Source organism: Dromaius novaehollandiae, chromosome 5 (genome assembly GCF_036370855.1).
Source record: "Dromaius novaehollandiae isolate bDroNov1 chromosome 5, bDroNov1.hap1, whole genome shotgun sequence".
NCBI lineage: Eukaryota > Metazoa > Chordata > Aves > Casuariiformes > Dromaiidae > Dromaius > Dromaius novaehollandiae.
In genome coordinates this window covers 41,921,834-41,946,053 of record NC_088102.1, presented here as the reverse complement: position 1 = coordinate 41,946,053, position 24,220 = coordinate 41,921,834, and the positions used below count along the sequence as shown (strand labels likewise).

At 39.1% G+C, this 24,220-nt stretch overlaps 1 protein-coding gene across 1 annotated transcript in view; it reads left to right on the top strand.

The window, feature by feature from the left end:
* STARD9 (StAR related lipid transfer domain containing 9) overlaps positions 1-24,220 on the top strand; it is a 113,410-nt gene that overhangs the window by 51,018 nt on the left and 38,172 nt on the right. Inside the window, exons 5-17 of the mRNA XM_026095738.2 lie at positions 2,069-2,101; positions 2,192-2,253; positions 2,844-2,956; positions 9,494-9,563; positions 12,318-12,390; positions 13,290-13,357; positions 14,324-14,421; positions 14,639-14,839; positions 15,253-15,350; positions 17,896-17,973; positions 18,776-18,850; positions 19,595-19,774; positions 23,501-23,552. Coding sequence (XP_025951523.2) covers positions 2,069-2,101; positions 2,192-2,253; positions 2,844-2,956; positions 9,494-9,563; positions 12,318-12,390; positions 13,290-13,357; positions 14,324-14,421; positions 14,639-14,839; positions 15,253-15,350; positions 17,896-17,973; positions 18,776-18,850; positions 19,595-19,774; positions 23,501-23,552 — 1,201 coding nt within the window. The remainder of the gene's footprint in view (positions 1-2,068; positions 2,102-2,191; positions 2,254-2,843; positions 2,957-9,493; positions 9,564-12,317; positions 12,391-13,289; positions 13,358-14,323; positions 14,422-14,638; positions 14,840-15,252; positions 15,351-17,895; positions 17,974-18,775; positions 18,851-19,594; positions 19,775-23,500; positions 23,553-24,220) is intronic.

Genomic DNA, 24,220 nt, shown 5'->3' with positions numbered 1-24,220 from the left:
TGGTACTAGTTGAGCAGAACACTTGTGTGCGTTTTACTTGGTGTACGTGTGTGTGTGTATATGAATATGTAAAATTAGAGGCAAGCTTTTATGCCTAGGTAAACAATGTAGCATCAACTAAAAAAAAATACCCAGAAAATATGGCATCATTTAAATGTTTCTTTTGGGTAACCTTCATCTTACCATGTATGAATCTCATTGCTATGCTAGAAGACAAAAAAACCCTTATACTCCTGAATGCTTCTAGTTTTTTAGACGCATATAGCTCAAGACAATACGACGTATTCATTCTAATGTAATTTTTTGGCAGTCTGAGCCATGCTGAAATTAAATTATTTTCACAAATGAAAATGTATACAATTCACAGGTATATTTTTGTAACATACTTTGTTATCTACTTGAGGCATTTATCGGTTGCAGAAGCTGTCCTTTGCCTTGTGGAAACTATATTTGCTTTACTTCCAGTTTTGAAATTAATTTGAATGGTGTTTGTAGAAGCTGTTGTATTTTAAGATATTTAGCTACCAGGAACTACTTAGGGTGCATTCTAGTATTGGTACTCAGCTGCATGGAAAGGGTTAAGGATTCCTGCATTCTGCTGCAGCAGAAGGCAATCTGATCTTTATCCATCATTATTCTTGGTTATTGGTGGAGTATTGTGAGTTGCCCCTAAACAAGAGATATTTTATTTAACAATTTGCACAGGTGGGCCTCTATTTCCTACCCCCAAGAGGATTCAATTTAAAAAGTGAAACAAGGGTAAAACTTGCTCAAATCCCAAAGAGAAGAAGGCAGCCGGTCTGGCCTGGTTTGTGTTCTGCACAACGGTTTGGATTTTATGTTTTTTCCCTCCTCCACTGACATCAACAATAGGATTTTGTCAAATCATGACCTGGGTTCTCTGTTCATTTTGTTTTAAGACAAGATTAACTCCATGAAAGAGTTGTAACACTGAAGAATTATAAAAATCAGGGTTAATGAGAAACAAACCAGATCATTTGTGTTGCATTTTTTTGGAAATATCTTAACAATTCATAATGGCCACATCTTGAAATTATCACTATTCCTTTCCAAGGAAATTTCCAGGTAGTAGTGTTTCTAAGAGATTTCTGGATTATACAGTGATTTCTTTTTCCATAAGAATCCTGTTTCAGTCCCATCTTTAATAACATCTATTTGCTGTGAAACAATATTTATAACTAGGACGAAGCAAGCATTTGGTCTGCACTGAAGTTTTGTCCACAGTAGTAGGTTTACTTGGAGAATCGAAAACTTTTTTTGACCCCTCCCTTCCTATTTTCAAATGTACCTTAGGAAAGTTTTTCATGCTGTTCAGCAAGGGGATTCCACCTGAGCCTGAAAGTATTTCTAAGGGTGCGCTGGCGCCGCGGTCACTGAGGTGTGAGCAAGCGTGCCACACGAACAGTTCACTGCACAAGAACGCACCGTGGCTTCGGTGCTGTGCAGACTGTTTGGGCAAAGCTGAAATTAGCTGGTTCAGGTACCGCTAGCGGTGCAGCCAGGCAGCGCGAGTTCTGCAGCCCGTAGCCTCTTCTGGCTGAGACATGCTATAGAAGATAAAGCTGTTCCAAGCTCTGTGATGCCATAGCATAAAGAAATAGAAGTAGAATAAGGAAAAATAAAATACTAGTAACTGATCAAACTTACTTCAGTGCTGGCCTGGCTGTGTTTACACTGAACTGCAGCACCTCTGGTATAGACATCAAACAGCCCGTGAAGTCTCTCTGCTTCTCACTGATGCTGTAGAAGTTGCTCTAAAATGACTTTTTGCTGTTAATAGAGTGTTTACTGAAGCCAAGACAGCTGACATAACACAGCACACTAGTCCCTGTAGCGTTTCACTTGCAAGATGCTCCCGCTGTGCATTGCCATGCAGTACTCCAAACTGCACTCCAGGGTGGTTTGTATTGTGATCCTCTATACGGTCATCGCTTTGATGCTGCACCATGATTCTGCCCTTTCCTCATAACTTGGCTTTTATTTAATAGATGAGTTTTGCAAGGGTAAGAGCAAATATATTAATTTTTATTATTATTATTATTTATAGGCGTCGATTGGGTTGACACCTCGTATATGTGAGGTACTTATTTTTTTACTTCACTTGCATTTGTTTAAGTTGTTAGATTTTTATGTTGGATTTAAAATTTATAAAAAATTTTGGTTTGTGCAGGGTCTCTTTTCAAGGAAGGATGATTACTCAAACCAGACAGCATCTTGCCGAGTGAAGGTCAGGTGAGTGTCACTCTTTTGGTCAATGGTATGAATGTTCTCAAAAATATAGTCCCTATAATCAAACGAAGCAAAGACTTTTTCGTGTTTGTGTTTTCTCATATGTTGATCATTTGGGGGCAAGGGAGAGAACAGTGGAGGAAGGATGAAAAAGTGCTGATGTTACTTTTGAGTACGGCCTGTTCACTTTTGTATAGACAGCTAAAATAGGAATGCTTTAAGAATTTACTTCCTGTTTGTCTCACTCTTAAATTTGAGCCATAGTTCTACATTTCGTTCTCATTCACAGTTCCCTTATTCGTTCTCTTATTCATAGTACCTGTTGAAAAACTGTATTTGGAAATTTGGGGATTCAGAATTATTAGCTCTAGAAAAAGCTAATTTCACGAATTTTTAGATGAAACGGTGAATGTCTCTTGCTTCTTGGAAACTGGCTTATCAATTCTTTCTATGTGCACTGGGTGGGAAGGGGCAGTAACACAGGTAATGAAAGTGAATGCAGTAACTGAAAAATCAATGAAAGATTCAGGTAGTTACATTGTATGAAGAGCAATTATATGTGCTTTCTTTTCCTTTCATTTTTTCCTTTTCAGTTTTCTGGAAATCTATAATGAGCGTGTCCGAGATCTGTTAAAACAATCAGACCAAAAGAAACCTTACACTCTTCGAGTCCGAGAACACCCTGAAACAGGACCGTATGTACAAGGTGTGAGTGGGTTTTATTATTAGTATAAGAATTTCAAGTAAATTTATGTCTGGTCTTTACCTATCTTCACATATGTTCCTGGCATGATCTTAATCATTTTCACTGTTGCGAGCGTCGAGTAGTCAATTTAAAATACATAGTTTGAAGAACTCTGAACCTTCTCAATAAAATAAGTAGCATCCCAGCCCATTCATTATTCTCTGTTTCATGCAGGTCAGCTAACACGTCAAACTCTACTGACATCTTGCTATAACCAGGGCTGAGCGAAGGGGCAGGATGTCAGACCAGAACTTACTGGTATCAGGATAAGAAAAGGAGTGTGACTATTGCAATATTCTTGGGAAGGGGTGAATCTATTGGCTTGCACTAGCTTGACAGATATGTGGGTACTTTGGCTGCTGGAAGAGACAAAAGAATTGCATAAGGCATGAACTGAAGGTTTTCGGGAAACAGTAAGAAAAATGGGACTGAGAATGGGGTGGTGGCTGTAAATTGAAGCGAAGGTTAATTTATTTACCCAGTGAGTAACCAGAGGCAGCAAAATGTTAAGCAGTTTTGATGTCCAGGAATGTTGATTTCTAGTTACAGTTTGGCTGAAGGAGAAATTAAGGCACTCTTGAGTCTAGAATATGAGTATGGTTGCTGCTGCGTCAGGAGAATTTTTAGCTCCATGTTGTTTCTGAGAGGTCAGACCTCTGATATCCAAGCCATTAAATCCTGTGGTATGATATGGAAGTGAAACTTGTGCAATTATTGAGAAGTCAAAAAGACACAGAACCTTCAGAAGTAGATTACTAAATCGAATTTTTGGTGCCACTGTGGGAATATATGGAGAAGAAAATGTCAAATGGGCCTTAGAAAATCTTTGAAGAACAATAAATACAGTGGAGTTCTGACCACATAGGTGTGCGAGACAGGTGACAAGCTAACAACCTGCTCTTGAAAAACCATGTGTATGGTGTTGCCAATCCAGGATGCTAGGAAACTCCCAGTGATTGATTGAATTAAACATTAGTTGAAATTAACTTAACCTAGACCTTTACAGTCAGCATGAATAAGCCTATGAACACTTTCCCTCCTCAAATATTTTGCGTGTTAATGTGAGCATGTATAATACCCTGAAGGCTTTGCCTCTGTCTGTTATCCCACTGGCTGGATATCCCACTCTGTTCTGTTTGCCCTTCCAGAAGTAAGTGGTGTGTGACCCATAGTATTTTGCTTTCTTTTGTTCTAAAGAAATCTAGCCTGATCAAGAGATGCATTGGCATCATCTTTAAATAGGTTCTGTAGACCCTCTGTACCTGTTTCAGTCCTTGCCAGGAGTATATTCATAAAATAATAAAAAGGTAGATAAACTCAATTGTTTGATGTTCCAGGCTGGGCCATGGGAAGTGATTAGAATCTATCCCCCAAATTAGGGGCCAGTAAACTCCATTTCCCTTCATTAAGCCCCAGAATGGGTAAAGCAGGTGTTTTAATACAATTTTAAAAAAATCACACTCTTAATTCACACTTGCAACAGCAGTCCCTCATGTGGCTTTGTGTTTTCAAGGGAATTGGCTTTCACATCAGGTAGCAGAGGAGAATGGATGAAAAAAATGCGTATTTTTTCCATTTCAATTATCTTTCTTGGCTTCAGTTCTTCTCTATTATTGCTTTTGTACTTGTAATTCATTTCCACTTTTGACTGCTGCCCTTAATTCAGGGTCCTGCATAGTTTTAAACTTGAGTTTAGCCATTGTTGCTTTGTAAATTGATTAGGGCCCAATGCAAAGTTTGCCTGCTACCTTGGAGTGTATCTGACCAATGCCTGTCAAAAGGCACGTTCCTCAAAATCAGTGTGCTAAATCATAGACAGTAGCTTTATAATGGGGATCGGAGGGAAGAGCCTTTTCCAAACTGATGCAATCTTCAAAAATTGGTGAGTTTGTTTAGAAAGTAAGTGCATATGCTTCCTTCTTAGTAGGCCGTGTCTCTCTAGTGGGCAGAATTCCAAATTTGCTGCTGGAATCGCTGGTTCTGAAAGTGCTTGGCTGGCCACCAAGTGGATAGTAACACGCTTGACACCTGGGAAGGACACATTTACTATGCAAAATGCATATCACACAGAATTTTATTGGTCCTGTCAGATCAAATACTGATTTGTTCTGGCTTTTAAACAGAGTTCTTGTCTCTGTTCGTTTTGTAAATTCCCATTGTTCTCCTTGGTTCACTTTTCTCCCTCTATTTTTCTTTATCGTGACATTACCTAGGTTTCTTTTTTAGAGAATAAGAATTGGAAATTAAGTTAATTATTTATGTCTGGATTTATATAAGAACCTTAAACAGTTAGTTTTCTTAGGCACACAAGTCAAAATAACAGCAGTAATGTATCACCTTTCGTCCGAGAACCGCAGGATGCATTGCCCACCTTTCATTAAGCCTTATCACCACGTTGTGAAATAGGCTGATGTTATCCACACTTTAGAGATTAAGCTGAGATGTGACAACAGATAGGGTGACTTGACCAAGCGAGGCAGTGATGGAGTGAAGCCTGGCGTTCCCAGTTCTCGTTCCCGGGACACCTGCAGTGTCAGTAACAGCACATCTAAGGGCTGCCGCTTGTTACCAGTTCCTCATTTGAAATAAGCAACTGGGAAGTGTTTCACGTGTACGCTCCCATGCAGAGGGGGCTGTTTGGCATTGCGGTTCTTTCAGCTGTGCTTTCCCAGCACATCAGCATCCTGTTTAACAGAGAGTTGGAAAATAGATGAATTGATGGTCTCATTAGTATGGCAGACTTATCATTCTTTGAAAAGTAGATTCATAGACATTTGGCCTTTATTGAGGTCTTTCCAAGATTCTTTTTCTACCTGCTTGTTATCTGAGAACGTCATTGCTGGTGGGATACAGATACTAATTATTTTCTTTTAGCAGCTGCTCATTCACCACACAAGAAAAGGTCTTTAAACTGCTTCCTTCCTTGGCAGTTTCCATCCCTTTTCTCAAGCCTATATCTCCAATGATTCCTTGGCTGCACATAATGACGTTTCCGTGTTTTAAAAGAAAATGAAGTTATAGCTGGGATTCAGAGGTCTGCCAATGGGCTGGCTTGCCTTTTGTCACTAGTCCGTCCTCATCTGGAAACTTCTAGGCTAAATCTGTCACTTCTTCTTTTCCAGTTCTGATTTTTTTTAATTCAATTTTACCCTTTTTAAATAAGAATTTTATACTTAGATGCAATTAAAAATTTTAAATAGAACAATTTTATGTTAGAGTTCTGACATATCCTTTAAGACTTCCCTTTTGGTGAGATTTTGGGGGTTTTTTAATATGAGGGGAAAGTACAAAAGCATGTTAACCTAAATAATATTTGCTGGGTTTGGACACATTATTAAAACCAGTGTGAATGCTCTGTTTTAGAAGATTCTCTGTGTATTCTGTATCTTATGACAGGCTCCAAAAATCTCTGTGTTAATGGCTGTAAGAAAAAATGTATTTTTTAATGGTAAATGTGATTCATGTTTTAGAAAAACTGATCTCATGCATGAAAAATGAAGTGATTTTTCTGTTGAAGGCATCATGGGTATTTTTACATGCTGCTGTGAGAGCATGTGAATAGAAGTGATTTGAGGCTGATGAGTCAGTGACTAGGGGCAACAGTCAGATGACATAGTTCTTTTTTTTAGATATGTATATATAAATATATATTAATAAATAAAAGTATATGTACAGTTTATGCAATTAAGAACTGTAACAGTTTTATTTGAGCCAATCCGTGCATCTTTTGGGAAGAGGGATTAATAAAGAAGATCTGTTATATAGTTTCTTGTGGGACTGCACTCATTGCTTCACCTCACAAATGAGCAGCAGTGAGAGAGGCTGGAGGTATTTTGCATGCAGGTGAGGAGTATGGTTAGCTTGGTTTTAATAACATGCAATTCAAGACAATGAAGCTGTTCACAACACTGGTACAAAATGCCCTTGTCAACTGCAGTAATATACTGCTGCAATCAACAACTGGTGGTGTCTGTAATGAGGGCCATCTATGTGCTGAAGTCTACGGCAGTTTTATATGTAGTGGCCCTGTGCAGGACCACAGTGAAGAATCTTGTTTCTAATAGCTAGACGGCAGAGATCAGACTTATCCGCAAAGTTACTAGAAGGGCAGCTTATCTTGTATTCCCCTTCCGGCCAATGTGCTGCATGGGAGCAATTAAAATGGTGAGCATCAGGCAAAACTCAGACATTTTCCATTATTCCCCCGAGATCAAATCTGTTAAGGACAAGCATCTGTGTTTGCCGTTTGCAGCTAAGGCTTGCAGGCTCCTCTTGAGGAGCAGCTCCCTCTTGTACTGTGGGTGTGTGGTTGGTGTCAGGGATATCCAGAGTACTGTTAGCAGTCAAATGAAGAACAGACAGAGGGGAAAAATCAGAATTTTAACCCCTTTAAGGATGCTTAGTTGCCCTGATATTAGGGGGCAATGCATTTTCCATTTGCAAGTCCAGTCAGGACGTCCCAGCTCCCAACACTAAGTATTTTGAATAGTTTCCAGCCCATCATTTTTCCACGTAAAGGCTGTGAGATTGTAGCCTTTAAAATGCTAAAAGTGTTTCAGTCCTTCGTGCTGGAATTGTTTCAAGCCTCTCCCTCACAGATGGTTGCACTGTTAAGGATTCAGCCGCTCTTAGATCAGGAAATGATGCAATCTATTTTGTTACTCTGAGACTGATTTCTGGGGGAGATGCTGTCTTGCTCTGAGGCAGATTTCTAGATGAACAAGAGTTTTTGATCTTTCAATAGTACTTGAAAATGACCTTTCTTTTTCCAGCAGCCGAAAGAACATTGTCATTTCTTCTCAAACAACATTCACAATATTTCATTTACCATACTGTAAAATGAATTATTTTAGAACTCTGTGCTATGGAAATGTAGGTAGGTAAGAATTTCCTCCGTGCCTCCGTTATATAATTAGCGCTTTAGTCAGTTAAAAAAATCCTGAAAAATGGTCTGGGAAAACAGTATATGGTAGTTTCCATATTCTGTGTTTGAAAATCCCAGTGGTATTTGAAAAATAACGACCCTTTTTCTCAAATGGAAAATATGATGACTTCTGGAATTATTGTATTGAAAAGCTACACTAGAGAGTAGAAGAAATGTTTTTCTTTGAAAATCATCTTCTACTTTGTGTGTGCGAGTGTGCATGCATGTGCACTATAGTTATGGGATTTTTTTTAAGTGTAGGTAGTCCAAATACTTTTTTTTTCCCCCCTGTGTGCGTATCAGCTGTTAAATGACTAATATAAATTCCCATCTTTGGGCTAGATTTTGCTTTCATTTAAAGTTAAGCCAGGCATTGTCATCTAAGGAGACAGCCTCTCCAACAACATCAGAAATAGTCATTTCAGTCATGTTGAATTTTTAAATTCATCTTAACTTACACTCTGGCTGTAGGTGAATTCTTTGATCCAAGTAAATTACATTTTTTCAATACTCTGGCCTCTCATCCACGCTGTTGTGGCCTACACTAAAACAAAACCTGAATTGGTGCAGTAGTGAAGTGAAAAAATGAATAGCCCTATGGACTCAAACTTCAAGATAAAACATTTAGGAAGGGACTGTTTTACTAGGATGCATTGCATGGTAAGTCTCTCTTTACAACTCAGGGTTTTTTTTTTTTTTAGGAATCTCTGCAGTGCAAATGATAAATTATCATCACCAGAAAATGCAAAGGAGACATTAAACTGGATTTATGTGAAATACAAGGCCGTTGAAGTTAATTTTGTGTCTCTGCTGGAGTTTGCATTTTGTAAGGTGCTGGCAATGCAATTACAGCGTAGCAGCGTGCTGCCCTCCACTGGGGCTACGTTAGTCGCAGCCACCATTCTGCTACACTAGGCTCTGCAATGCAGTATTTCTCTCATTTGTTTTTGGCTGGCTTTTTCTTTAAAAATGAAATCAAATTTAAAAAAATCTTGAAAGCAGGAGGTATAAAAGGCCACATGTTTCATGTCAGGACTTGGATACCCTCGGGGAGAATAGAGAGCATCAGGACTCTTAAGTGTTGCAGGCTCAGTGCTGATTAAAATTAAGTACCTGCTAAATATTCTACACAGGGGATGGTTCCTAATTCTGAGAGTCATGTGAGCAGAACCATTATCCAGAGGCAACAGCTAAAAGCTCCTCTGCAGGGTATATACCCAATTAATAGTGGTGACATAGCTGCATCTCCAGGAGAAATTTTGAACTGTACCATTTATTAAATATCATTGTTCCGTTTTTGAGTTGGTAAAAGGTCTGCCTTTCGAGGTGCAAGGCATTTCTATACTAATGTCACTGCATCTGAAGTATGGACTGCAATGTTTTATTTTATTTTAACTAAAGCAGTTACCCTAGTTCAGAGACTACTTGTAGAACGAGCAGGCATCCCAGCAGAATGTCTTTATGCTCCAGATGTTGGGTAAATTGTTATTATGACTCCCCAGTGATTAATGAAATGAGGTGACTGAAACTTTCTGAGAAAAACATGTGTTTAACTCCTTTTAAATGTTTGGCAGGATTGTCTCAACATTTGGTTACAGACTACAAGCAAGTTGTAGAACTTCTGGAGAAAGGAATTGCTAAAAGGTATTTCATAAAAAAAACGAACCCTATCTTTATTTAGCTTTTCTCTTTCTCCACATTTTGATTCCATTGATGTCTGTTTTTTACTGACAGCATCGCTGATGCTTTGTGATAGGATGTCAGGTTTTATGATCATTGCCTGAAAGATGCTGTATATCCTCATATTATCCATAATCATAGCTACAGGGGCTCACAAAGTTGTTGTTTAACGTATTTCTTCAAAACTGATCCCTTGCTGACTTATCCACAAAATTCTGCCATCTGTCTCAGATAAGAAAGATAAGCCAGGAAAGTGTGGTTGCCGTAAACTGTTTCGCTTTTTTCCTCTGCTTACTTGTGGCGCTTTAGACTGCATAGCTTTCAGCTCACTGTTAGTGCAACGTACTGATTTATAACTCCTGAAAAGGTAATATGATTTTGTTTAATTTTCATGGTTTTTTTAATTTTTATTTTTTTTAATTTTAAATTTTTACACTAAATCATGTACATGGTTGCTACGAGAGAACTGTGGGAGCTGGCATACCGGTGAAATCGATGACCTAAGCTTGTGCTAGGCAAGTGATTTTTTTCCCCTCTTTCTACAGGCAGCTTTGGATACCACACAACTACCATTACAGTGTTGGAAAAAGAGTATTATTTCAAAAGGAGAATCCTCCAAATACAAATCCCAGTTCTAAGATTAATATTAAACTCTTACGATAAGAGAGGCTGAAATGTTAGAATATCAGTGACGCTGCCAAGTAAATAAAAACTAAGCTGCATTATGACAAAGTCAGAATAAGCAGCAGGATTAATTTTTGCTACTTATGCTTGTACCAATCAGTAGATATAACTCTGTGATAAAAAGAGAGTTTTTCAAAATAATAACAAAATTCCAATCAGTGTACTAGCATAATCCTGCAGTGGTCTCATTGCTACAGAAACAGAAGATGGGAACAAAACCACTGGTTCAGTATTTTAGTTGTAGGTTTGTATGTTGCTGAAATTTCAAACTTCGTCACTTGTGTGAAACTGGGCAACTTCTCTTTCTGGATAACTTTTCAAAAACTTATTTGGAATATACAGAAAATGCCTATTTACCTGCAGGCTTTATTTTAATAAAATATTCTGCAGAGCATTTATTAGCACATTGTAAATACAGTCAAGGAAACTTAAAAGATCCGGAGGCTGGGATGCACCAGCCCGATCTGCATGTGGGGCCGGAGGCGGGGAGAGGCCGCGGGTGCCCCGTGCTCCCGGAGGCCGGCGAGGAGCAGCTGGGGCCTGAGGGAGGAGGGGGGGCTGCCCTCAAACACAGGGGCGTGCTGCCTGGGGGAGAGGGTAGCTCCCGTACTAGCAAGGAGCAGAAGGTGTTTCTTCTAACAGGTTTTTTTTCTTCTTCTTTTTTTTCAACCAGGCCGTCTCTAGCACTATCCTGGCTATGACTGTCTGCTTTAAAAATAAATGAAATATGACTTGTGATATGTACTCGTTATTGCATCTGTCATAGCTGTAAAGCTTTTTTTTTTTTCTCTTGGCATTTTGCTAGACCCAGGCTCAGATGCTTAAAAATAAAATTAAAAAAAAATGCATTAAGCTTTTCCAAGCTTTTGTAAGCTTTTCCAAAAGCATAGCCCTGCTGCTATGTAAAGCAAAGCAACCAACCAACACAGATAATATTATCAGAACAATTAAAAGTGGTAAAACGCACCATATGCCATGATGAAACCGAATATCTGAGAAACCGACATGAGTGTTGTCCCATAAAAACGCTTGCATGGGATAGGAATAGTTGAGATGCTGTGAACTTGCTCTCCAATTACCCTGCATGTTGTAGGAGGTGAGAAACTGATACTAATGTTTCTCGCTTGCTTCCTCCTCCAAATCCTGGGGCGCGTTCTACGTTCTCTTTTGCCCTTTACCTAGGTGTCTTTCTCCTCCAAAACCTGGCGATCAGTTAACCTTCTCCAGCGTCCTCAGTTTAGGCTCCTTCGTTGTTGCGAGGCACCGGGCCGCGTGCAGCAGGCGAGCGGAGGGCAGCGGCGCGGGGCGCCGGCTTTGGCCTCCCGTGGTGGGCGTTCGGGGAGCCGGCGCGTAGGTGCTGCCCCCTGCTCTCGTGCAGCTTCCTTCCCAGCGCTCGGCCAGCCGAGGCGCTGACGCCCGCGTGGCTCCGAGGCCCTGCCCGCGCTGCTGAGGCTGCCTGCTGGTATCGCCGCAAGGTGCTCGAGGCTGCGCGGGCAGCCGGCAACGAGGGATCTGTGCAGCCAAGGCAAGCTGCCCCAGTGACAGAGGGCAAGATCTGCAAACTGGCTCACCCCCTAGGCGAAACCTGGCTCGCTTTGGATTTGCATAACCAAAACGACAGCAAACAAAAGTAGAGTTTCCAAAAGTTTGTGTAGCAGAGGCAGTGGAAGAGTGCCACTGTTCCCCCTCCCTCTGGCGGATGACCGAATGCGGTGGGTGAGAGGGTGAGGCTTGCATGGCTGCTGTGTCCACGCAAGAGAAGCAAGCAAGCAAGTGAATACATGAATAATTGCAGCATTTGCTTGGTACAGCTAGACTGAGCTAATCTTATTGAACTTCTCTAGTGGTGCAAAACTGCAGTAACAGCCCCAGTGACAAGCGAAACCAAAAAGTTGTGTGTGACAGCTGCCGTATTCTCACAGCTCCCCGTTCCTCCGTCTTCAGCATCATCCCTGTGCAGTTTTTGCCTTTTGTGCTTTCTCTGAAGGCAGGGAAGAAAGCCTTCGTAACTGAACAGTTTGTCCTTCTTTCTAGGATCACAGCAGCTACGCACATTCACAATGCCAGCAGCAGATCCCATGCTATCTTCACCATCCACTACACTCAGGTTGGCTAAACATAATCCGACTTCCTTCTCTCTTTACGCTCAAAAATCATTGTTCAATGTTTTGTTCATTTGTTCAATTGTTTAGTTGCTGCTGTTTTGTGTTACTTGTAGTCATCTCAGTGGAAACTGTTACTTATTTCCTTCAGATCACACTGCAGATGTGTTTCCTGCACTGCCTGATGTCTGGAGTATTTACTGAAGTATTCTTGTTCCTTTATGCAAGTTTGTAGTTAGAAGTGATGCCAAAGACTCTCTGTAAAAAGAAATACTTGAAGTTTTAAGCAGCCTTTTCAAATGTAATACTCCTTCTACAATGCTGTGAAAATTATATGTAGAAAGCTTTGAAGTTACATTTTGTGACACTCATTTAGGTCCCTTAGTTTAAGTGTAGTATCACGTTAAGATTTACCAAAATTTTGTTTCTGTCCAGCATTTCAGCTGTGCTCATCTCTTGGAGACAATGAAGCCTTTCTGCAGAGGAATTATATCCTTCCCTGGCATGGAAGTGTTTCAGTGATCCAATAGACCTTTTCTATCTCACACTTCTAACATCCTGTAATCACAGAACATTTTGGGATATTTTTCAATAGTTTACAAAAGGACTTTGGAATACATTAGTGGAAAATAACTTTGCAAGATCTACAATCTACAATCTAGTATCTTTCACAGTAGCTAGGCAGTAGAGTGTTTTTCGAGAGGAAATCGGCATAAGAGGGTAGTTTCTGTGTCAGCTGAGAGAGCTGTTGAGTTAATGGTTTGACTATAGTGGCCCAAGATTACAAAGAAAGCAAGCGGGACAGTCAGATATATAATCATTTTTGAACAAAAGAAGGCACCTATTTTATAGTCATTAATGAAACAGGAGGAATAATCTTCCTTATTTGTATTTTTATCTTCAGGCCATACTGGAAAACAATCTCCCCTCTGAAATTGCAAGCAAGATCAACCTAGTGGACCTTGCAGGCAGGTAATAATATAGTGAAGGGGTAAAAAGATAATGTTTTGTGCAAATGCTGGTATTACTGGCTTAGAAGTTGGCATTTAATGTTTTAAAGTTTCATTAAAATAACAGTAAGTCTGATTTTTGTGTATGGTAATAAGGCACATTGAGTTAACATTGTATCTGTCATCCATCCTTCTGTACTGGGTATTGGATTTCACTGGAGAAGGGAATTCCTGGGTCCTCAGGTCCAGTGCTCTGCTGTTGCAGACATTTAGCATAATTCCATTCAGAAACTGCTAAGAGTAGGGACTCTTAGTAGGTGGCTTTTCCAGTAACTAGTGGGGGATTGTCAAATCCAAGCTTGAAAAGAATAGGTTAAGCGTGTGCGCCTCATGGCTGCCTAGCACGGGAGGGGGGACATTGTCCTAACTCAGTGCTTGCATTGCTTGTGTTCCAGCAGCTCCCAAGTCCCAGAGCTCAGCTACACGTTTCGGTGAGGAATGTGTGGTTAAGCAGGATGTGGCACAGAATAATAAAGTGGAAATTGTGCTGAGGAGCTGCAGGACAGTTGCAGAACATGACATTTTTCTTTCTCAAGAATGTAAATCGCTGTGGATATCTGAGCACAGAAAGTAATCTTGAGGGCATATGTAGTTTTTCCACAGAGCCAGTCTATCCTTACAGAATTTTGTAATTTAAGTTGTTTTCTTAGAACCACCATGATTAGGTTGTCCCGTTCAGGTTTGAACGTATGCTTTGATGGGTCTCTAACGGTAGTTTGTGCCAATGGCCTTTGACAGTTTTTTGGGCTTCTTGAATCAAAAGATCAATGTTTCAATTAAAGTGTTCAAAGTATATTTGTTTTTAACTGCAGAGCTTGCAATTTCTGTTTTCTTGTATGTCAAAAAAAGGAATGATGCCTTCATTTTGATTAAGTATTAAACATTTTGATTTGGTTTGCATTATTTTTCCCATGCGTTTGTGCTTCAGTGAAAGAGCTGATCCCAGTTATTGTAAAGATCGAATTACAGAAGGTGCTAATATTAACAAGTCACTGGTTACACTTGGGATTGTCATCTCCACTTTAGGTAAGCATATTAGTTCTTTATGTTGAAGGCTATTAATAAAACCATAGGACTCACTCCCCAGGTGCAATGTTTGAATATTTGTCTATATTTACAACAAGAAGCTGAGTAGAACAGTGGTGTGGCTTCTTCATAAACTATAATAACATTTAAGAAAATTAAATAGCTATGGTAGAAAAAGATGACTCCTTTCATGAGCTCTGTCATATTTTTCTTTCAGCACAAAATTCACAGATGTTCAGCAGCTGCCAGAGCATAAACACCGTAACAAGCGAAGGGGAGAGCAGTCATGCAGGCAGCCCCTCCACAAGCAGCATCAGTGGGACCAGGCGACAGGCTTATATCCCATACCGTGACTCCATCCTCACCTGGCTGCTGAAGGACAGTCTGGGGGGCAACTCCAAGACCATTATGATTGCCAGTGAGTTTGGTTTCTATTCATTGTTAAATTTTTGCACTATATTAGCCCTATACAATATATCTTACTGCGGTGCAAAGTCAGCTATGTCGCTTATGAAAATTTTCACATGGTCAGACTCTAAGTACTTCATAGGATACACAAGGAGTAATCTTATCGAAAGGAAAAGCTGCACAGATTGTGCATGAAGTTAAGCATAAGAGATGAGTCTTTCCAAGGTTACAGCTTTGATTTAATGTGATTTATTCACTTATAAATAGAATCTGGAGAAACTTTGTGAGCTTAATGAAATATCCTTAAGGATATTTTTGGTTTTGTTTCTAAAAAAGCCAAACTAAAAAATCCACCTTTTTGAAAAGTGCTGTTTTAAAGAGATTGCTTTTTTTATAATACCAGTGCTTGTGTTCTCTCTGTAGCTATCTCTCCTGCCAGCTCCAGCTATCATGAGACCATGAGTACCTTAAGATATGCTTCTAATGCCAAAAATATAATTAATAAGCCCAGAGTGAATGAGGTGAGACTTTGAGCTCTGCTTTCCATTCTTGTTCAGTTTTGTTGGGTGTATTCTTTAACTTTTATTCAGTATATGTGCACTCTGAATAAAAATCATACCTCTTTTTCCTGTGTTAAGCAAAGCTCAGTAGGACCCTGGATATTGCAGAAATCATTTCTTTAATTCACTGCTGCTTAAATCATTTAGCGTTTCAGGCCCATTAGACATTCTTCTCTGTCCTTTCAGTTTCTATCCTTCTTCTCTTTGAATTGTTATGACATGTGTCTTTTTTCTAAATATTGGCAGGTTTACAGATCTGTTAGGATCATTTGTTACTATTTAACCTGTTGTTATAAATGCACAACCCTTCATTTAGGTATGTTAAAAGAACACTGTTAAGGTTGCAAGGTCAAGAATTCAAAAGTTAACATGCCAGGATTAAGGTTGCGTGTGTAGTCTCGATTTGACCTCTTTTCAGTACACAAAATGACGAAGTCTTTAGATATACGGGTACCACTTTTGCCACAGAAGCCCAGCTTCGTTCATTGGGTATGAACTGTGACTGTGCAGTAAATTGGTCTGTTAGATTGTGTAGGGGTCTTACACACACTGTGTAAGTTAAAACATGGCAGGGTGTTAGTCTGATGCTGCCCTGGAGATCTGGATTCTGTCTCTGCCCTGCTATGCAGTACTAGTGCAGACACACAAACCAAACTTTTAATATGTACGTGTTTCTCATTTTCCAGTCTTTGTTCCACATTTATGGAACAGGAAAAATATGAACACTCCAAATCAAAGATGTACTGTCAAAATAGTCTGACTAGCAGTTGTGGAGTTCTTGGATAGTGTAGTGATGAGAACTAAAAATATTCTTGCTGCTTCCTGATGAGAGCTAAAAAATATTCCATGGGGAAATGTGTTATTCTGTCTTCACAGCAAAGTTCAAATAGCACATAGTAATCAAAATGGGATCACATGTACTAGAAGTATAAAACTCTTGAACTGCTGCTCTTCAACTGAGCATTCTTCAACTTGTACTTTTCAGGAGGCTGCAATCTTGCAGTGATCACATAATTTAAGGACCAAATTGCAGTGTAATCCTTTTAAGGAGACTGATTTAAGGTTTCACGAGAATCCTTGATTCTAGCATTTCCTGATCACTGAGTACTTGACTTTACACCTTTACTAGTTCCCTTCACTAGGGAGCACTATAGAAAAGCAAAAGATGTCATTGTGTCAGACCAGATTTAAAGCATCTGGTTCAACAGTAGAATTGGAATATTCATACAGAATGTCTCTCACTGGAGTCAGGCAGCCTTGTGTATTTACTATAATAAAATTCTTTAAGGTCTGGGTTTTCTAAAAGCCTTCCCCTCTACTTTTTCGATATACCATGAAGTTCAGTGAGATAACTTCTGTGAGTAAGTCCTATTTGTACAGCTCCCTGAATTAAACTCCAAGTTATCTATTCCCATTCTCCATTGAAAAAATGCATTTCATTCTTTGGGGCCATGTGCTTTCATGATAGAGTTTATGTAATTTATAGTTGTCTGAGTATTTTACAATATTCCAGTAGTTTCTAGGTCTTTGGAAATAAAGTTTGGCCTATGTGCAACAAAATTTTATCCTTAGATAAAAGGATAAAATCTTAGGGATCTAATTCATTTATTTGCCCTCCTACAGATGCTCTATTAAATCTTGGGCAGAAAGAAACCCTTCTAATCCAGGGTTTCCCAAATTTATTTTGCAGCAGTATCACCAGCACCTATAAGAGTAGCTTTTAGACATTACTAGTGGTGGCAATAGTGTGTTCGGTTTTGGCAGCAGCAATTCTCAACTCTGACAGGCTACATGCAAGTAAACGTGGTCCTCCGGGCGCAGCTTCTTGTTACATGCAACTTCTCAGCCTCTGAAAACAGGATTCCAACTTGTGTCCCCTTGCTCTCTTACACAACCCCTGCTAGACGCTTAACTCCATCCCTTCAACTAGCTGCCTCCTTCTCCTCGCGGCCAACTGACCTGAGCTAAATTGTCACTGGCAGCACAGAGACAATTGACTCAAGAGTTTCCCTGAACTTTCTGCAAAAAGCTGGTTTCCAGCAGCTGCCTGTGCAGAAGTGCTTACTCTGGAAGTGAGGTAACTGCCTCCAGAGAAGCAGGCAGCAGCTGCTGTGTGCATCGCTTTTAAGGGCTTTTACTAATGTGGTTGGTGAAGCTCTGACTTAGTCTGCTCTAGCCTGATTTTCTCACCTGCAAAACAGAATTAACAGCATTTTCTGACCTCATGGCATTATTTTGAAGTTAAATTCATAAAAGTAGTGAAGTCCCCAGCTATTGTGGTGATGGGAACAAATGTTGTGTTAGATGTATGTTCAAAAAAGAGAGGAGATGAAAGTCACATGAAAAGAAACCCCGTAGGAGCCACCTGCCCCAAGCAGCATGTCCCAGGGGCCTGGGAGAGTGTAACAGGGAGTATTGCTGTGGGTTTGCCTGTTCTTATTTACTGTCTTCAGCATCTGCTCCTGGCTTTTGGATTTTTTCTGATGTCTGTGTTTCAATGTTTCAGGATGCGAATGTAAAACTGATCAGAGAACTGCGCGAAGAAATTGATAGATTAAAAACGATGCTGCTGAGCTTTGAACTGGTACGTCTGAAGTCCTCCCAGCTGGAGAAGTGCTGGTGCTCTAAGGAGCTACAGTAGCCTAGTTTCCTCTTGTCTGTTTACCTTTCCAGCTTTATTGCAACTAGAGGGAAATTACATTGTTCTTTGAGTAATTTCAAAATGATTATAAGCCTAATTGCCTTTCTGTCATTTCTCCTTTTTATGGCATTATAGTAATAATCCCAAAGTACAAGCTGTTGTGCAATGATTAGAAAGGGCTTACTTGCTGTCCTTTGCGGAGTCAGCTGGTTTTGCTGCCAAGAAATACCTTGAACTATTTGCTTTGTAGGGTTAGAGAGCACCAAGACAATGCAAAACATTAATCATTAATGTAATTTCCCTGACAGACTTGTTGCAGTCCTCTTCCCCAAAAAAGTGAACTAGTAGACCTTGACAGTAGTTTGAAGGTACAGGTTGCCTGTACACTGTCCCCCACAAGAGCTGGCACTCTTTGCGGTTTTTAATTTGGAACAATAACAGTTTCTTGGCTTTCCATACCATAGGGAGTATGTTTTTCTGAGAGAAACTGAAAGTAGACTCCAGGATTTATTTACACAGAAGTGTCTCTCTGTTAATGCTCTCTCACCAGTTCTCCACAGAGTTGCATGCAATAACTAGAAAGGAGTTCACAAGCAGATTTAGAAGGAAGCATCGAATGTGTGTCTGTTTTGTTTTTACTTCCCCTGAGTTCATCTCCTTGAAATCATGGAGACTGACAGAACATGGTTGCCAGTTGTGAATAAGGAAACCAACACACGGGTCTCCGTAATTGTTGTTTGTACAGAGAAATTCTAGTCCTTCCTGGAGCGAAGACAGAGACGGAAATCTGACCGAGTTGGTTCTTCAGAATGAAATGAAGGTGTGTATGATCCGTTCGATGCTGTAACCCACTCCTGTTCCGTGGGGTAGCATTGCCATAGTTTTGAAACCACGCTGGTGAAAATGTTGTTGTCCTAATCCTTTCCTGTTTGGTCTGAATGTGCAGAAAACTGTCACCTGTAATGCATGTTGGGGGTTCCCTGCTGATTTGTGATGAACGTCTCGTGTGTCCTTAGTAGTATGCAGTGGGCAGTATCCCATTAAGTCTGCACAATCTATTCCTTGTCTGAAAGCTGCGCAACTGTATCACAATAATTCATTATACAGATCCTTTGTCTTCTAAGATTAAAGTCCTCCAACTCATTTAAAGGAAACCATTATGCAGTCACCAAATTAAGAAGCTTTGATCACTGTAGACCTGGAGAGGTTTTGAATGTCTTAGTTTTAAATTTTGCCTAAGCTTGTCAGATAGGCAAAATACCTAGTTTGGAAATCATGAAGTTAGCATGATTCGTATGTTTTCCTGATATTTTGGGAATGAGTCTTCAATGGGCTAAACCTGTGTCACTAAGTGGTAGTACAGTTTTTACCTGATCATTTTATTATACCACAGAAAGGTAATACAGTTAGAAATACACCTGCACTTCAGGTGGTGAAATAATTTTGCAGGAGTATACAGTAATTGCAGGGAGAAAAAAAGCTGTTCTTTCTGAGGAAGCTTGTGTATGAGAAAAATTAACCTACTTAAAAAGTGAAAACATTTTCTCTCCTGTTTTCCTTTAAGATTGAGCAACTGACCAAAGACTGGACGAGTAAGTGGACAGACAGAAAAGCCATCATGGAAGAATACAGTGTAGATATCAACAAAGAAAAAGCTGGAGTAACAATAGATTCAAGTTTACCTCATCTAATGGCGATGGATGATGATATCCTCAGTACGGGAGTGGTGCTTTATCATCTCAGGGTGAGATATTATTACTTGTCTTATTTTTCCTTTTAACTTCAAACTGTGTGTCTCCTTTGGGAATGTGGGAGAGTGATTAAGGTAGCATTATAACCAGAGCTATCAAAAAGTAAAGGCCACAATCCATGAGAAGAACAAATATACGGATAAACAGAAAATAACAGCAAAAAAGGACACACGAAAATGGAGGAAAAGGAGGATGTTCTCTATTACTTACGCAAAGCAAAACATGATGACTGGAATAATAAGTTGGACTCTTACGAGTGCATGTGCAAGACTATTTGATAATGTATGGTAAGCAAAGTAGATGCCCAGGTGCCCTAAATGTGCATGGAAATAGTTTTTGCCCACAAAACAAGAGGACAGATCACTTTGTGTGTGTGTGTGTGTAAAGGTAAAGGATGGTGCTTAAACTATACCAGACATACTGGTCCAGATTTTACTAGGTACTTGTATACTTGACATATGTGTATTTCATCATGTTCCACTTTCAGATGTGTGTGGTTAGGTCAAATATTTGGGGGAGGGGTTCTTTTAATAAATCAGTGCTAAGCTGGATTTTAACTTATTGATGATGTTTAAATGAATGGTAGCTATAAAAATATTGATGATGTTTAATATAAAATGAATGATGGATGGGCAGCTCTTCAGAGGTGCACTCATTAGCAAAAAAATGTGTTAATATATAGTTGGAAATGACGTCTCTGCCTGCTAATAAAAGATCCTCATCCAAACTGAAGATCTGTGCTGCTTGATACAGTTTAGGTTCTCTGGAAGTTGGAGGAGGTTCTGTTAAAAAGTAGCAACAAATATTTGAGATAAAATTCATACTATTCTCACTAAATTGAAAGAGAAATGTTACTGATTTTCCTCAGAGTAGCACAGAGAAATTTTGCCAGGTAATAACTGGGTATCAAGTAGTAACATTCAGTGCTTAACAATATCCAACTTGAACTGAACTACTCAATTCTACATTGACATTAAATATTTATTAAAAGTAATTGCTACTACTAAAATTTTTTTCCATCATGTGCCAGTTTGGAAACAGTAAATATTTTCACATACTAATTGTAACAATGACTAAAGTAGTTTAACAATAATAATTTTAATAATGAAACTTGGTTTGAAGAGCCACCTTCTGAAGTCATTAACCAGTGTCTCTTTTCACACTAACATCTGTGTCCCCTCTTTCTTTGCTCCTAGATGCTGCCTTTTCTTTTCTTTGTGCTTTGCATCTTTTAGACTCTGGTGTCTATTACCTTCGTCTGAACAGCAAGAAGGTAAAACATTAGCAGCTCCTTACATATTAGGGCTTTAACGTATTACAGCACTTTATTTTGTACTTTTAGGGAGGGGACATGATAGCAGTCTTCAGATCATGTAGAATAAGCAGTGTTACTCTTTTATTTTCATGTTATTCCATAGTATTAATTGCACTAATCAATGCTGTGCCTATGCTTGAAGAACCTTTCTTTCTGAGGTTCTGTTCTTTTTTTCTGGCTTTCCTTAACAAAAGTAAATATTTTTTCTATAATTTAACTGGCTTTTTTGCGTAACTTAAAAATATGAGATTTGCTTGTATCGGTTTAGAAAAAGACATACTTTTTCTTCACAAACTTTTTGGGAAGTTGGAGTACTCCCAGAACTGAAGGGAGGAAGTAATCTCACTCTCTCTCTATGGCTCCGTAATATGCCTTGGGAATTCCTCCCTTTGTCAGGAAACACTGCCAAAAGAAGGTAACAACATAAAAAGGACTTTAACAGATAAATGAACGTGTCCCTCAACATGTTAAGGTGAAGCTATGCAATCATTTGATCAGAATTGTCTGTCTTTCATTTTTTCAGGTAGAATAATCAATATCAAATTAGGAAAAAGTATCTCTACTGACTATTTAAATTATTAGATGAGTAATAGCATTAAAAAATGACATTGAAGAGGGTCTTGTTTATGGCTAGTTCTGTTCTGTTTTCTTCTTTAATGTGGATAAGTTTGCTTGCATGTTATCTGTACCCTTGCTCTCAGTTGCAGTGTTTTGTTGCACTTAAACTCTGCTGCGATCACTCCACTGACTGGGTTGCATTCAGCTGGTGTGAATTTTGTGAGCAAATACTGCTGTGATAAAATTTTCTGAATTAAATTGTATTACCAGAGAGTTATTTCAGCACACTGGACAAAAGTGTCATTCAGAGATTATAATAATCTCATTGCTTGGTGAATAGGGTGATCGATAAAGAGGTATTTTGGGGGTTGGATCATTTTTCTTTGTGTGAAATACCTGGTGCTAACTCAATTGATTGCGTGAAGTGAGTCAAAGACAAATTGAATCCTGAAGTTTTTCTACAAGATGTGGCCAAGCCAGGTGGATATTTTGTGGCCGAGTTCACTGAATGTTAATCTGACATGAAACTAGATTACTCCAGAGCGGGGGCGTTGGGCACAACCCAGCCTTCGGCCTCTGCAGTAAGGGGGTCCCAGCAGGGCTCCTAGCAGAGGGCTCTCTTAGCCAGTTCAGTTCGCCACTGTTGAGAGATCCAAGCCCTGTGAAGAACTGAATGATAATTGTTCCTTTCCCCTCTGGTGCCAAGAAACCATGGAGATTTACCGGTAATTGCCCATAACTACATTGTTTTACAGTAATGCACACCCTCCTGTTTCCCAGTCTTAAGGCTTGTAATTATTCTTGCATCATCTTTAAAGCTAGGTTATAATATGCTTGGCACAGAGGGCATGTTTAATTATTCTAACTGGAATACAAAAATCAGGTAGTTTAATGGCCATGATTTTACATGACTTAAAGAGTTGCTGCTAAACTTGTTTTAGTTTGCTCAACAATCAGTTTACAATAATCAAATATAATGTCTCTTCAGAGCTGAAAAATGATCTGGCTTTGTTTTCCTAAGGAAAAAGACTGAACTGGTAATGGAACATACTGGGCAGGCCATAACTTTGTTGCCTTTATTAGTAGTTTGTTTTCATAGTTTTGATTAAATGACTCTGTTTTGTCGATATTTCCACTGTAATATAAGAACACAGTCTCCCTTCCATCATTGGCCCACAATATGGTTTTGGTCTACGTGTTCTTGAGACCTTTGTTCCCAGGCAGTTCTCTTCTGTGAATTTATTTAAAGTTCACGTTTGTGAACATTCCCACATCTATAATCACCAAGATGGCATTTTTATAAATGTCATTTATGTTTTGGAAAAAAGCATTCTTATAGTAGTGAGTTTGAAGAATTCATGTTCTGTGACATAGTTCCTATACTAAACAGAAATTCTGTTATTTTCTGCTTAGTTTTTCATTACAAAATCTAAACCCGACTGGTTAATTGAATAGTCATTTAGTGCCTCCTTTCTTATGCATGGTATTTGTACAAAGAATCATCTTTTTCATCCTAACAAGTCTCACCTTAGAAGTTCAAAGCATCAAAACATTCAAAATATTTGTCTCAAGCACATTCAAGAAATTGTCCACCGAGGGTTACTTCATCTACTGGCGTTGCAGTAGGAGAAGCTGAAGGAGCAGCAGGATAAGAGCAATTGCATCACTATGAGGGGCACAGGCCAAAGTATTACAGAGTAGTAGCTACAGTTTGCTCTAAACAATTCAGTCAGAAATAATTTATTTCAGGTATTTACTAAGATGCTGTACCAGAGCTTTTTTAATTATTATGTATAATTTGCCTTCAGTAACTGATTTTTAAATTAAGGTTTTTTTCTTGTTTTAGGAAGGAACAACCAAAATTGGAAGAAGTGATTCAGATCAAGATCAAGACATTGGTAAGAGAATGAGATTACAAATTATTTGATAGTATAATAAGGTCAAACCAGGAGAGTTTTGTTTGTCTTCTGTAATAGTTAGGTAATGTTTCTGTTTGTCAGCTTTCTCTGTGTAAGATGGTAAGCAGAAGAGAATGAATGTTTGAGTTGGCAAAAACCTTGCAGTTAATTTTTGTTGCTGTTTGTGAGGTCAAAAAGTCCATGGAAGTGGTTGGGGTCTGTCTAGAGTTTTCCTTGCACTTGTGAAGTGTTGCATTAGAGTGTAAAAATATCTTGGTCCAACAATCCTAATCTTGCTATGACCTGTCGTAAACTAGTGGCACAGGTGATCATGATAAATTACAAATGCTTTTCAGCTGTCCTTGGTCATAGTAATTTAGATTTAAAACCCAAGTGACGCTGATTATCTTTTGTTTCATTTCATTTCTGACCTTGCTTTTAACAGCCAGAATCTCAAGAGCTAGAAATGATGACACAAAGTTAAACTTTATATCAAAGCTGGAAACATTCTGGCATTTCCACTTTGCCAGATTTGATTATCTTCTTCCAATGGGTTAGTAGAATACTAACTTTTAAAATAACGTCATCATAGCAATAAGAAAATTCAGCACAATAAAAAAATTTGCCCCTCAGCTTACACATCACAAAGTAGCTTACAGTTTTCCAGA